Genomic DNA, 12,833 nt, shown 5'->3' with positions numbered 1-12,833 from the left:
ATATCAACTTGCTTGTACACACATGTCTATGGAAGAATGCTTTGAACAGGAGAATCGAACGTGTACACAACAAAAAGATGCCTTCAAAGCGATATTGAACAGTAGAAATGAAAGTTGAGCTTGAATGTATATACTATATTTATGCCTTCTTCGCAGCTGTCCTGGCCGTTGGGTTCCAGCTAGAGTACGCAATAAGCTCTCGGAAGTGTGCAAAGATACCCATCATGGCCAAAATGGTAAAGTAGAATGGCATGAAGCAACCATAGATGCAAATAATCCACACTGAGGTGAACTCGGAACGGTTGCGAATGGTGTAACCCGTAATCACAATCAACGTCAGGATATTGTAGGCCAAGAGCCACGTTGTTAGTGGGAAACCAAACAACGAGTGGTAGACGGCAGCAATATCCTTGGGTGGCTGCAGCAAGAAGTTGCCGAGAAGAAGAGAGGAGAACTGAGTGAGGATGTAGAAGAAGAGCTCCCTGAAGACGAGCAGCATAAAGATGCCAATGCGAGATTTGATGTTGGCGCCAGGGGCACCTTGTTCAAGTGCGAGCAAAGCATGGCGAATGGTCACCTGGGTCCAGCCCTGTGCCCATCGCAAACGCTGCTTGGTGAAGGCTTGAACGGTTGCTGGAGCCTGCTCATAGGACACTGTATTGAGCTCGTGGACCATCTTGGCACCGGCAGCGAAAGCACGCAATGTCGAGTCGATATCCTCCGTGAGCATGTGACCTTGCATCTTGAGCTCCTTGAGCAAGGAAGCACGCCAGTAACCATTGGCACCACCAAACAAACCGAAACCTTGTTCATGCGCACGACCAGGGTGAAAGACTGCGTAAATCATGTCAAATTCGGCGGAAATAAGCTTGGTGACCCAAGACTCGTCATAGTTGTACACAACGCAACGACCTTGGACAATATCGGTACCATCACCACGGCAGAATCGCTCAATAGCCCATCGAGGTCCATGAGGGTGCGGGTAGTGGTCCGTGTCGTAGATACCAATGACATCGGCTTTGCCCTCGTACGTCAAAAAGTGGTTCAAGTTGTGTGCCTTGGAAGTCGACTCTGTCACCTTGATAACCTTGAGGTTGGTGTAGCGTTGTTGCAGCTCTTGAAGCTCAGTCTCAAGCGGCTCAATAGGCTTGGGCGTATTGTAGACGACGTTGATGGTGATCTTTTCCTTTGGGTATACAATCTCACGCAGAGCATATCGAATCTGCTGCTTGATGATGTCTTGTTCGTTGGGCAAGTAGGCGACAATGACGAGATCAAGGGTGGGAAGCTTCTCGTCCGGTGTTGGGAACTGTCCAGTCTCGCGCAAACGACGAATAGCACGGCGTGCGTCCTTCGAGGGTGTCAGACAGTGCGACGCTTCGATCGTAACCATGGTTGAGACGGCAAATGCCAAGAAGAGGTAAAAGTACCAGAAGATTTTTGTCGCTTCACGTGGTAGTGAGATGTAAAAGAAGATGGAGACGGCCTGGTAGAGGATGAGGAGCGCCCAAGGTGTCCACTCCTCAACCCACAAGGAAGCACGCAGCATCCTGCGCACAAATCCTTCGTTGACGCGCGACAGGCCCTTTTTCCTGGGAATGACTTCTGTGTCTGCTTCAAGATCTTCGTCGTGCTCCAGAGCAACTGTTCCATGGTGCCCGCCGATATTCTCCTGCATCTCGATACCGTGTTCGTGTGCAGCAAAGAGTGTTTCCTGGACGCCGCCGTCTGATTCAATGGCGCGCTGTTGAGCGTCTTGGTCTGGGCTCATTGACCGGAGATCCATGCTTGCAGTGAGCTAGGTACTAGAGCAACAGCTGCTTTGCTGAGAGGTTTGAAGTGTAGTTTGGATGGAAAGAAGGTGGTATTAGGTGGTTGTTTGTCGTTCTTTTGGTGAACAACCACGCGCAAGTCGTGCTGGGTGCAAAGCAGTGACTGCAGGCTGGTATACTAGCTGTGCCATGCCTAGGCTCCGCGCTACCGACTGTGGACAGCGCGTATCTTTGTCTTGTTCGTTCATGTCGTTGCGGGTGGCTGTCCCTTGCATCTGAATCTGAATCAGGCAACGTGCAACTGTCTCTTGATGCTATTGAGCGTTCTGATTGGCTGAAAAGATTCAGATGGTGCAGACAAGACAAAAAGGGGAAAGCGAGTTGCCGCATTCGGACAAATCTCCCGGATATCCGGAGAATCCAGAAATCCATCTCACGGACCAGCCAGCCAGGAACACCGCAATCTGCGTCTACAGAAAACCACGCTACCAAGCAGGACCCGGCCTTTGTCAGGCAGAGACGCAGAGAGGAGGGAGAGCGAGAACAGGCTGGGGAGGCAGGTCGGCTGCATGGGAAATGGGCGCGTCGAGCCAGCACGGCGAAGTGCATGTCCCTGATAGAAGTCATCCTCAATCCTTCTACTAGTACCAACAACGCGCCATAGCATTGCGGCCATCTTCCAACAACTATGGCAGAGGGACGCACACTCATGACTCCTGGCCTGGACGAGCAGCTCGATGAGACTGACTATGTCGGCGCAGACCTCACAGGCCCATCACCGCGCGAAAAGATGGCAGCAATCCTCGGCACAGTCGACAATGTCTACAAACCACTGCAGCCGCGCGAGACCATCGCCTACATCGAGGGGTTCAAGGGTCTCATTGCCTTTGAGGCCTTCCTTTGGGTTTTCATGCGTACTATCGTGCCTGGCGCATCGTTTGAGAGTATCGCAGCCAATCCGTATCCACCGCGCTACCAATCTGTCCTGCGCGAGATCTTCAGTCCTCTCTTCTGGGATGGAAACCTGCAGGCCTCTTTCTTTATCATTCTCTCTGCACGGCTGGTCTGTGTGAGATTTTTGCGCAACCCAGATGCAACAGCCATGGCTGGTTCGCTCTTCAGGCGCGGTCTGCGTCTCTTCTTCCCCTGCGCCGTGGCACTTGCCATCTGTATGGGTCTCAGCTACGGCAATGGCTTTGCCCTCGTCGAAGCAACTGCGGGTGCACTCGAAAATCGCATTCCAGAGACACCTTACAAGATTCCCCATGCGCTTGCTTGGTTCAACTCGGTCTTTGATCTCTTTTGGCACATTACAGGCACACAAGCTGGTGTGCGCGCTTTTCCCACAGGTCAACTGTGGATTGTATCGGTCGTTTACCAAGAGTCCTTTACTGTCTACATGGTCATGCTCTGTCTGCCGTTCATGACGAAGCGATGGGCCTTTTGGTCTATGGGCGTCTTCTCTCTGCTGGGCTACTGGGTCTCGAGCTGGGCATGGTATGGCGGTACTGGTCTGATGATTGCACATGCCGTGCACAACATGAACATTGCCGACTCTGCCAAACATGGTATCTCTGTGCCTCGCTTGAAGCAAAAAGTATCTGCATACGTCGTTCCTGCGGTGTTCTTGTCGATTGGTGTGATTCTCAAGTACGTCTACCAAGTCGCTGAACCCAACAAGATCAACGACGAGCTGGTCTTCCGAACACCCGTCTACGGTGGAGGTCTCAGTAGAGATATCTCCGTCAATGAGCCCACCCAGCGCATCTCCTCCTGGTTCGTGGTGGTTGGTTGTCTGATGTTCCTCGAGATGAACACACTCCTCCAAAAGATCTTCAGCAACCCTCTCTTCAGGTATCTCGGCCGTATCTCATTCAGTTGGTTCCTACTGCAAGGATGCATCATTTACACCCTTGGCCTGCGTATCAACTTTAACCTGCAAATACAAAAGGAGTGGGCTGCGCCACTTGCTCAGTTTGTTGTCTTTTTGATCACGCTGCCGTTGTCGGTTGTGTGCGCTGATGTGTTTACTCGGCTTGTAGACAACCCTAGCAAATGGTTGGCCGACTATCTGTTTGATTGGATTAGAAAGTAGCTTTGTAGCTTCAAGCAAATAAATTCTTACCATTGTACATAAGATATTGAGTTCCTTGAGCTATAGCCTTCATCGAATCAGCGTCTATCAAGTTGACGACTCAGTGAAGGCTTCAGAATGCTCAGGGGAACTCTATTCAGATGGTCTATCATTCTAGTCGCCGCGTCGGCTCAGCTACTGTCTCCTGAGCAGCAAAAGGCCATTCTTATCAGCAGAGTCCAAGAAGCCATCTCTTCATACCTCGTCGTCAATCTACTTCCTAGTTTGCAAGACCCAGGCCGCTTGCAAACACGAGACGTCGCTACGCCGCCAAAACCCGACTTACTAGCATCGCTCGAAGCCATCAATGCCACACTCTCAACACTGCCATCCGATCAAGATATCAAGGAAAATCCAACACCAGTCAAGTCACAAGTTGGTCATCTAGCTTCTGTGGCTGCAGCCCAGGGGATTGGCAAATCAGAATTGAAACAAGTCTTGGATAAATTGACTAGTGATGCACGTTGGCAGGCAGTGATGAATGGCATGGTGGACGAGACGTATGCGCAAGGTGCAGCACCAAAGGATGACAAGAGTAGTGTAGCGGCACACATCATCATTCAAGCAGCCATGCAAGGGCTCAGTAAGGACGCTTCAACACCAACGTCAACAGTAGTGAGCTTATCGAGTGCAAGCAAGCAGCAGCTAAGCATCACTGCATTGTGGATATGCTTTGCTCTGTTGCCGTGGATGTGAGGATCGTGAGGATGCAGTGAATTGAATGTCTAACGCTTCAAGAAAAGTGGCGTGCTCTAAATGGCGACCAGCCTTCTGTCTGTGTTGCTTCTATTCCATAAGATGTAGCTGAAACGAAGGAGGAGACTGCTTTGCGGCGGTAGCAGTCTATGACCGTCTGTTGATTGACTTGGAGCCGAGCAATCAGTGTGTGGAAAGCAGATGCAGAACACAATGATTGGTGCTGAGTCTCGAGTAAGCGAGTGTGATGACCATCAGCGGCCAAAGAGGATAGATAAAAGGTCTGTGGATGTTCCATGGTCTCAGCTGACGAGCTTCTTCATCCATAACTTGAATGAACTCTGCCTTTTGAACTCCTCCCTGAAACGCGATCGCATAACCTTCCCATCCGTTGAAGCAAAGGTGCCAGTCGTCAAGCGAGGCAGCAGACCTGAGATCTCGCTACTCATGGACTCTGAGGGTGATTCTGGCAGAGCGGGCGTGATGTTGATCTCCCCAACAAGCTTGTTCATGCTTTGTGTCCTGTGTATGTTGACCGGAATTCAAGAACGGGACACCCAAAGTCCCTTTTAAGCTGTTCACGACTTGAGATCTAGACGGATGCCGCGATCGCGTGGCCTACTACTCAGGAGCGTTTCTCGTGATGCAATGCGCGAGCGTGAGTATGCAAGCTAGCGCTGAGATACGACGTCGAGGTATCCCCCTTGAAGTTTCAACGGCAAATAGAGCGTGAATGCGAGACAACACGCTGGGACTTGAGCTCGATGGATTTGTTTATTGAGAGCTGCCTTGCTTGCTATTGGTCTTTCTACTATGGATGAGCGAGGGAAGGTAAACAAGAGGATAGAAAGTACTCGGAGCTCGTTATCAAGAGTCACTCGCGAATCGTTGAAAAGAAGGAACCGCGGGAGCATGTCGTCATATGAGAGATCGATCGTCGGCCCGGCAAGATGTACAACACGAAGGTAAACATCGTCCGTTTTGTCTATAAAATCAAGGCCCTATACCGTTTCCATGTATCGCGAGACTTCCCAGTCCGTTACGGTCATCTCCCACTGCTTGATTTCCTGCTGCCTCGTAAACCCAAAATGCTCAACGAAAGCATCCCCCAGCACCTCGCGCGCCAATGATCCAGGAGCCATGAACTTGACAGTCGCTTCCTTCAAATCTTTGGCGAGTCGGATTGAAGACTTGGCTGGGGTGCCTGGTTCTGGTGTATGGCCTAGCGGTGGCATGGAAAACGCCAACTTCTTCTCAATACCACGCAATCCGAGCCCCAACAAAGCAGCCATAGCATAGTGAGGAACGATATCTGCACCCGGTACACGAATCTCGATGCGTGTCGCCTTGGGAGCGCAAGTCGGTGGCGCAATCAATCTGACGCTCGCCAGACGATGTTCGAGTCCCCACGAGACGTCCACAGGGGCCCAGTAGTTCTCCACAAGTCGTTTGTAGCTGTTTATGTTTGGTGCAAGCAAGGGCATGATATCCGGTAGACCTTCAAGGACACCCGCTGTGAAGTAGCGGCCAATGTCGGAAAAGTCTTTGACGTCTGGGTAAGGTGACGCTTCGTCTGTGCTGTTTCGTGCAAAGAGGTTGGTCCCATCTGGGTCTGCGAGGGACATGTGAATATGTCCGCTATTGCCAGACATACCAGCAACCGGTTTCGCCATAAAACACGGGGTGATACCATGCTTGAGACCGAGGCTTTTGCATAGAAACTTGAATAGGGTACCATTATCCGCCATACGTGTCACTTCATCAAATGCAAGCGCTGCTTCATACACACCAGGACCCGTCTCGGTATGCCAGCCTTCAATGGGACACTCTAACTCGATGGCTTGTTCGTAAATTTCCTTGAAGTAGTCACGCGTGTGCTTTGCCATAGGTCTCAGCATACTGTAACCAAAGTTGCCAGGCGTCAGGTGTGTTAGTCCACGACCGGCTTTGCTGCCAAGAGACGCCGGATCCTCGTGAAAGTTGAAGAATTCGAGTTCCAAGCCAGCCATACACTTGAAGCCCATGTCTTTTGCTTTGTCGGCTTGTGCTGCAAGAAGAGAGCGAGGACACGGTGGAATAGGTGATCCCGAAATATCATGAAACGTGAGTAGGAAGAAGGGCTGTTGGTCATCCCAAGGCAACAGCCGCTTCGAGTCAACATCCACTTTGGCAGTGATATCAGTAAAGCCATTCTCGGTATTTGAAATACTCGAGACACCATCGTATGTCTTATCGTGCATATCCCAGCCGAAAGTCACTGAACAAAAGCCAAACCCGTCATTCTTGAGTGCTGAGAAGAACTTGCTTGGTTGCATCACTTTTCCTCGGAGGATACCGTCGCAATCGATGCCGGCTACTTTGATGCCCTTTGCCCCACTCAGTTCGTGTTTGAGGTCTTCCACCTGTTCATCAGATATCCCGGCCATCCTCCAGCAGACTGTATCGAGGCGCTTGAGTGGGATTGAGGTGTGGAGTCGCTTCTTGTTCGCTTATCTCTGGCGTCATCCAGCAGCACCAGCACCAACGACAACTGCTGGACGTTCACTCTATAGATGAAGATTGCCATTCTCGAATGCGACGAGCCGCTGGAGGAGCTGCAGAGTGAGTATGGACAGTACACAGACTACTTTGCACGACTCCTTCGTGCAGCCAATCCTTCGGTTGCCGACAAGCTCGTCTTTACCACCTTCAAAGCCTACAAAGGCGAGCCTCTACCCACCTCAACACGCCAGCTCGAGGAGTTTGATGGATGCTTACTGACGGGCAGCAAGACGAGTGCGTATGAGCCAGTTGAATGGATCAAGGCACTCGAAGACTTTGTTCGACTTGCATACGGTGAGATTCCCATTGCAGCGATTTGTTTTGGTCATCAGGTGGTTGCACAGGCACTGGGTGGCTCGGTTGCCAAGAACCCCAAGGGATGGGAGATTGCCGTTACGGCGCTCGATACGTTTGATTGTCCATTGATGCCGGAATATCAAGGGACGTTGCGATTACAACAGATGCATCAGGATATCGTCACGATTGCACCACCTGGACCGCGCGTCGTTGGGAGTAATGCCATTTGCGACATACAAGCGTTGTATGAGCCTAAACGGCTGTTTTCAGTACAGGGACACCCTGAGTTCAATGAAAAGACGGTCAAGTTGCTCGTTGAGAAGCGGGTGGCTCAAGGCATTGTCCCGGAAGCGTATGGCAAGGATGCGTGGAATCGAGCGGGTGATGAGCATGATGGATTGGCAGTGGGAAGAGCCATCTTGCGTTTATTCAAAGAATAACGAATGGAATTGAAAGAGTACAAACGGGCCATGACGGCGGATAAGCGTTATTTGGTGCTGCTAGCGGTCATTCCCTGAGCTGTGGGTACCGGTGATCAATCTCTTTACTCTGTCTTGTGAGCTGTGCATGACGAAGCAGCAGGAAGAACAATACCTCTTGGGTAAGTGCACAGGTTGTGCAACAGAAGTGTGCACAAAAGTCTTCGAGTGGGTCACCCTCCACGCCCATTTGCGATCTGTGCTGAACACGCGAGAATGCACCCAAGCAGCATTGCAAACCGAAGCAGCCGAGGAAGTAGTAGAAGAGACAAGGGAGATTAATGGGGAAGTCGTCTGGGTCTGTTGGGTTTTGCATTCTTGTGACATTGCGTCCGTAGACGACGCAGGGACAGCAGAAGGCAGTCAAGCAGAGGTGACAGGGTGACATGCAATCGTAGAAGGAGGTGTGCCATTTGCGTGGGTCCACGTCGAGGCCAGTAGCATCTTGCTTTTCTGTGGAAGGTGCAGGTTCAGCTTGAGACATAGCAGGTACAAGTGTTGGCTGTTGAGTGATAGCTGGTGTCTCGTGCGACTGCTGCTTCTCTGTCTGTGTCGTCACAGTCTCTTGAGACATGCTGGGACTGCGCTCTGGAGCATGCGTAATGGAGTCTGCCTCTGTCTTGGTAGGGAGTGTCTCTTGTGAGCTTGGGAGAGGTGCTGAGGAGTCTGCGCTGAATACTGCTTCAAGCGAGTGATCTACGGTAGTTTGGATAGCAGGAAGCATGATGGACTGACTGGAGAGAGAAGAGAAAGAGGCGTGCTGGGTGTTGCAGTCTTGAGTATATCGCTGCCCCTGAGTGTGCTTGTACAGTGCTCCAGTCTGTAGTCACTCTGGATATCTTCAGCACTCCACACACTGGGCAATATCACGTACAAGCAGCAGTAAGAGAGTATTATAGACAATCACTAGGGAAACTAGGAAGGATCAAGATATTAGTAAAAGTAGAAGCTGGGCAAGACCAAAAGCAAAGAGCAAGTCAGCCCTCGAGCTGGCCGTATCGGTGGTCCATCTCCTTTGTCTAGAGCTGTTAGCCATGCTCAACCAAGCAATAGAACCTACCTCTTGGATGAGTGCGCAGCAGGAGCAGCAGAAGTGCGAGGCACAATCCATGCCTGTCGAGCCTTCAATACCCATTCTCTCGCGATGAGCAGTACGTCCCATGCATCCCAAGACCCACTGGAAACCAGCACAGCACAAGAGTGCACCATACAAGCCGCACTGTGCATTGACCATTTCTGGTTGCTGTCGAGAGGTTGGGTTGGCAGCGCGTTCTTGCAACCTGCCATAGGTGATGCAAGGACAGAAGAAGGTGGTGACACACAAATCAATAGGATTCAAGCACTCGCAGAATCCCTGTGTCCAGTCAGATCCTGCAGCCGTGCCTACACCGCCTTGTGTCATGGGCGCGGCGTGGGATGACTTTTCGGTGTAGCTTGGGTTTGCTGCTTGGGACATGGGTGCGACGGGTGCGGGTGCAGCAGCTACGGGCGCTGCTGGGTCATGGACTGCGGCTGGGACGAGCATGGGAGCTTGGTGTTGTGCGGTGTTCATGGTGCGGGCGTATAGGTAGCTAGCTAGCTGATGGATGGGGATGCGGTGTCTATATAGAGAAGGAGACGGGCAGTCCGCTTAGCGCAGTCGCATGACAGGCTGCCTGTAGACTGACTATCACAGACTTTCACTATCAGTACAGTAGAGAGTAGACTGGAGAAGAGTAGAGAGAGTCAGTTCTGTCTCTGATGGTCGCTTCTCATTCGCGCACACTTAAGCGCACGAATCATGCGCAGTCTCTCCATCTCTTGCTTCTTGCCCGCTGGCTCGTGATCATGAGGCTGATGGACAGTGCTGGTAGTGGCCTAGTAGAGTAGTAGGCTAGACAGTAGAGTAGTACTGTAGCATGCTAGACTATAGACAGTACCAACCAGGCCGGTGAATTCACAGTCAACCCGATACACCGTCCATCACTACTGCTCAAGAAGACAGGCCTGTTGCTAGATGCACTGTACTGCTACTACCTGCCGTAGAATATTCTCGCATCAGGCCTAGTACTGTTAGTCTGTTACTGCTGCTGCTGACTACTACTGCTGCTGCTCCATGACGCGTCGCCCTTGAACTTTAGCCGAACGAGTGACAAACCACCAGCACCAGCTACTCTCCTCCTACTCCTCAAGCCATCCAGTCAAAGGACAGGCCAGATAGACAGACAGACAGGCAGGCAGGACATACACAGAAATCTGCCAGACATGGACGCACAAGACGAGAAGAAACCGTCTGCAATGCCCGCCGCAGGTAAGACCCAATTCATGCTCAAATCAATTGCGCAATCAAGTCTAACAGCATCTCTATAGCCCCAGAGACCGCAGAAGACAAGACTGCAACCGCCATCCTGCGCAAGAAGAACAAGCCCAACTCCCTTGTTGTGGATGACGCGACAAACGACGACAACTCCGTCATCACCATGTCCAATAAGACAATGGAATCCCTCAACATCTTCCGTGGCGATAATGTCATCGTCAAGGGAAAGAAGCGAAAGGATACTGTGCTCGTGGCACTCGTACGTTCAACCCATTTTCAAATATTAGGTCATCTAACAGCAGGGCGACGATGATATGGAAGACGGCGTGGCGCGATTGAACCGTGTGGTTCGCCACAACTTACGTGTCAAACTCTCAGACACCGTCCTCATCCACCCAGCAGAAGATGTCGGCTATGCAAAACGTATCGAAGTCGCACCCCTGAGCGATACAATCGAAGGCATCACCGGTTCCATCTTTGATGTCTTCCTCAAGCCGTACTTCTTTGAAGCGTACCGACCAATTCGCAAGGGCGACTTGTTTACCTGCCGTGGTGGCATGCGTCAAGTTGAATTCAAGTGCATTGAAGTCGACCCGGGAGAGTATGGTATTGTCTCTTCTGAGACCGTCATCCACTGTGAAGGGGACCCCATTGATCGCGAAGATGAAGAAGCAGGTCTCGCTGAAGTGGGCTATGATGATCTCGGTGGTTGTCGCAAGCAACTCGCTCAAGTGAGAGAGCTAGTTGAGCTGCCATTGCGTCACCCACAACTCTTCAAGACACTCGGTGTCAAGGCACCTCGTGGAATTCTCATGTTTGGTCCACCGGGAACGGGAAAGACACTCATGGCGCGTGCCGTCGCCAATGAAACAGGCGCCTTCTTCTTCCTCATCAACGGTCCCGAAATCATGTCCAAAATGGCCGGTGAGTCAGAGTCCAACTTGCGTAAAGCATTCGAGGAGGCAGAGAAGAATTCCCCGGCCATCATCTTTATTGATGAGATTGACTCCATTGCACCAAAGCGTGACAAAACAAATGGTGAGGTGGAGCGACGTGTTGTGTCGCAGCTCTTGACACTTATGGACGGTATGAAGGCACGCAGCAATATTGTTGTCATGGCAGCCACGAACCGACCCAACTCCATTGATCCTGCACTCAGGCGATTCGGTCGATTTGATCGTGAAGTCGATATCGGTATCCCGGATGCCATTGGTCGTCTTGAGATTCTGCGCATCCACACCAAGAATATGAAACTCGGCGATGACGTTGATCTTGAGCAAATCGCCGCTGAAACGCACGGTTACGTTGGCTCGGATATCGCTTCATTGTGCTCTGAAGCTGCTATGCAACAGATTCGTGAAAAGATGGATCTCATTGACTTGGATGAAGATACCATTGACGCAGAAGTGCTTGACTCGCTTGGCGTGACGATGGAGAATTTCCGCTTCGCCCTCGGCACCTCCAACCCATCTGCCCTGCGCGAGACTGTTGTGGAGATCCCCAACATCAAGTGGGACGATATTGGTGGTTTGGAGAAGGTCAAGACGGAGTTGCAGGAAACCGTGCAATACCCTGTCGAACACCCAGACAAATTCCTCAAATTCGGCATGTCACCCAGCAAAGGTGTCTTGTTCTATGGTCCACCAGGAACGGGAAAGACACTCCTTGCAAAAGCCATTGCCAATGAATGCGCCGCCAACTTTATTTCCGTCAAGGGACCCGAGTTGTTGTCGATGTGGTTTGGTGAGTCTGAAGCGGGTGTGCGTGATATCTTTGACAAGGCACGCGCTGCAGCGCCGTGTGTCATCTTCCTCGATGAGTTGGATTCGATTGCTCGTGCGCGTGGTGGCGGTGGTGGTGATGCAGGCGGTGCATCAGACCGTGTCGTCAACCAACTCCTCACTGAAATGGATGGTATGGGCTCCAAGAAGAATGTCTTCATCATTGGCGCCACCAACCGACCAGATGTCATTGATCCAGCACTCATGCGACCTGGACGTTTGGATCAATTGATTTACGTGCCGTTGCCAGATGAAGAGTCACGTTTGTCGATCCTCAAGGCACAACTCCGCAAGACGCCTGTTGCTGCAGATGTCGACTTGACATACATTGCAAAGCACACGCATGGTTTCTCTGGTGCAGACATGTCGTATATTGTTCAACGCGCCGTGAAACTCGCCATCAAAGATTCGATTGCAGCGGATGTGCAACGGGCTAAGGAAGGTGGTGATGTTGAAATGGCGGATGAGGATGATAAAGCTGAAGTGACGCGCGAGTACTTTGAGGAGGCCATGCGGTCTGCAAGGCGATCCGTCTCTGACTCTGATATCCGGCGGTATGAGATGTTTGCCACGCAGCTCAAGAACCAAGCACCGGGTAATTCTGGATTCAGATTCCCCTCTGCCAATGAGGCAGCTGCGGCCGGTCAAGGCGGTGAGGTGCAGCCTCCTTCTCAGTTTGGCAATGACGGAGAAGATGACCTCTACTCTTAGGCTGCTGCGCATGATGCATCCCCGTAGTCTATCCTTTTGCTCTTCATTACTGCTCGTTGCTGTGTCGTTGTCCATCTCGTCGCCTTTTTGACTTTTTCGGCGACTTCACCTACTCGACTGGGACAA

General features: G+C 51.4%; 9 protein-coding genes across 9 annotated transcripts; 5 read left to right on the top strand and 4 right to left on the bottom strand.

Moving 5' to 3' along the window:
• Positions 1–63: 63 nt before the first annotated feature.
• On the bottom strand, positions 64–2,015 carry BCR37DRAFT_383612 (glycosyltransferase like family 2-domain-containing protein). The gene has a single exon (XM_040870090.1). The coding sequence runs from the start codon at positions 1,784–1,786 to the stop codon at positions 140–142; it is 1,647 nt and encodes a 548-aa protein (XP_040722509.1). The 5' UTR covers positions 1,787–2,015; the 3' UTR covers positions 64–139.
• Positions 2,016–2,247: 232 nt separating this feature from the next.
• Positions 2,248–3,910, top strand: BCR37DRAFT_383611 (uncharacterized protein). Its single transcript, XM_040870089.1, has one exon. It carries the CDS (start codon positions 2,461–2,463, stop codon positions 3,865–3,867), a length of 1,407 nt encoding a protein of 468 aa, XP_040722508.1. The 5' UTR covers positions 2,248–2,460; the 3' UTR covers positions 3,868–3,910.
• A 21-nt stretch (positions 3,911–3,931) lies between these two features.
• BCR37DRAFT_167047 (uncharacterized protein) lies at positions 3,932–4,703 on the top strand. Its single transcript, XM_040866237.1, has one exon. It carries the CDS (start codon positions 3,985–3,987, stop codon positions 4,600–4,602), a length of 618 nt encoding a protein of 205 aa, XP_040722507.1. The 5' UTR covers positions 3,932–3,984; the 3' UTR covers positions 4,603–4,703.
• On the top strand, positions 4,704–5,513 carry BCR37DRAFT_167880 (uncharacterized protein). The gene is made up of 2 exons (XM_040866242.1): positions 4,704–5,149; positions 5,317–5,513. Exons 1-2 carry the CDS (start codon positions 4,804–4,806, stop codon positions 5,421–5,423), a joined length of 453 nt encoding a protein of 150 aa, XP_040722506.1. The 5' UTR covers positions 4,704–4,803; the 3' UTR covers positions 5,424–5,513.
• BCR37DRAFT_167509 (glutamate-ammonia ligase) lies at positions 5,375–7,076 on the bottom strand. Its single transcript, XM_040866241.1, has one exon. The coding sequence runs from the start codon at positions 7,026–7,028 to the stop codon at positions 5,604–5,606; it is 1,425 nt and encodes a 474-aa protein (XP_040722505.1). The 5' UTR covers positions 7,029–7,076; the 3' UTR covers positions 5,375–5,603.
• A 78-nt stretch (positions 7,077–7,154) lies between these two features.
• BCR37DRAFT_351642 (class I glutamine amidotransferase-like protein) lies at positions 7,155–7,880 on the top strand (the record flags this gene model as incomplete). Its single annotated transcript, XM_040868084.1, has 1 exon — positions 7,155–7,880. The coding sequence occupies one exon, from the start codon at positions 7,155–7,157 to the stop codon at positions 7,878–7,880; it is 726 nt and encodes a 241-aa protein (XP_040722504.1).
• Positions 7,881–8,034: 154 nt separating this feature from the next.
• On the bottom strand, positions 8,035–8,316 carry BCR37DRAFT_335876 (uncharacterized protein; the record flags this gene model as incomplete). The annotated part of the gene is made up of 1 exon (XM_040867203.1): positions 8,035–8,316. A coding segment is annotated over one exon (282 nt), but the record flags the coding sequence as incomplete, so codon positions are not given.
• A 580-nt stretch (positions 8,317–8,896) lies between these two features.
• Positions 8,897–9,471, bottom strand: BCR37DRAFT_395360 (PLAC8 family-domain-containing protein; the record flags this gene model as incomplete). The annotated part of the gene is made up of 2 exons (XM_040871616.1): positions 8,897–8,938; positions 8,980–9,471. The coding sequence occupies 2 exons, from the start codon at positions 9,469–9,471 to the stop codon at positions 8,897–8,899; spliced, it is 534 nt and encodes a 177-aa protein (XP_040722502.1).
• Positions 9,472–9,996: 525 nt separating this feature from the next.
• Positions 9,997–12,815, top strand: BCR37DRAFT_167183 (putative CDC48 ATPase). Its single transcript, XM_040866238.1, has 3 exons — positions 9,997–10,209; positions 10,269–10,474; positions 10,518–12,815. The coding sequence occupies exons 1-3, from the start codon at positions 10,164–10,166 to the stop codon at positions 12,705–12,707; spliced, it is 2,442 nt and encodes an 813-aa protein (XP_040722501.1). The 5' UTR covers positions 9,997–10,163; the 3' UTR covers positions 12,708–12,815.
• The last annotated feature ends 18 nt before the right edge of the window (positions 12,816–12,833 follow it).

This window comes from Protomyces lactucae-debilis, assembly GCF_002105105.1.
Source record: "Protomyces lactucae-debilis strain 12-1054 chromosome Unknown BCR37scaffold_24, whole genome shotgun sequence".
NCBI classification, from domain to species: domain Eukaryota; kingdom Fungi; phylum Ascomycota; class Taphrinomycetes; order Taphrinales; family Protomycetaceae; genus Protomyces; species Protomyces lactucae-debilis.
Note: the sequence above shows the minus strand (reverse complement) of the source record. Positions and strands in the feature narration are given on the sequence as shown.

Excerpts from the sequence above, each read along its gene's own strand:
- BCR37DRAFT_383612 (XM_040870090.1), bottom strand. The coding sequence starts at position 1,786 with ATGGATCTCCGGTCAATGAGCCCAGACCAAGACGCTCAACAGCGCGCC.
- BCR37DRAFT_383611 (XM_040870089.1), top strand. The coding sequence starts at position 2,461 with ATGGCAGAGGGACGCACACTCATGACTCCTGGCCTGGACGAGCAGCTC.
- BCR37DRAFT_167047 (XM_040866237.1), top strand. The coding sequence starts at position 3,985 with ATGCTCAGGGGAACTCTATTCAGATGGTCTATCATTCTAGTCGCCGCG.
- BCR37DRAFT_167880 (XM_040866242.1), top strand. The coding sequence starts at position 4,804 with ATGCAGAACACAATGATTGGTGCTGAGTCTCGAGTAAGCGAGTGTGAT. Across the intron at positions 5,150-5,316 it reads TATGTTGACCGGAATTCAAG|AACGGCAAATAGAGCGTGAA; the intron begins AACGGGACACCC and ends CCTTGAAGTTTC.
- BCR37DRAFT_167509 (XM_040866241.1), bottom strand. The coding sequence starts at position 7,028 with ATGGCCGGGATATCTGATGAACAGGTGGAAGACCTCAAACACGAACTG.
- BCR37DRAFT_167183 (XM_040866238.1), top strand. The coding sequence starts at position 10,164 with ATGGACGCACAAGACGAGAAGAAACCGTCTGCAATGCCCGCCGCAG. Across the intron at positions 10,210-10,268 it reads GTCTGCAATGCCCGCCGCAG|CCCCAGAGACCGCAGAAGAC; the intron begins GTAAGACCCAAT and ends GCATCTCTATAG. Across the intron at positions 10,475-10,517 it reads ATACTGTGCTCGTGGCACTC|GGCGACGATGATATGGAAGA; the intron begins GTACGTTCAACC and ends ATCTAACAGCAG.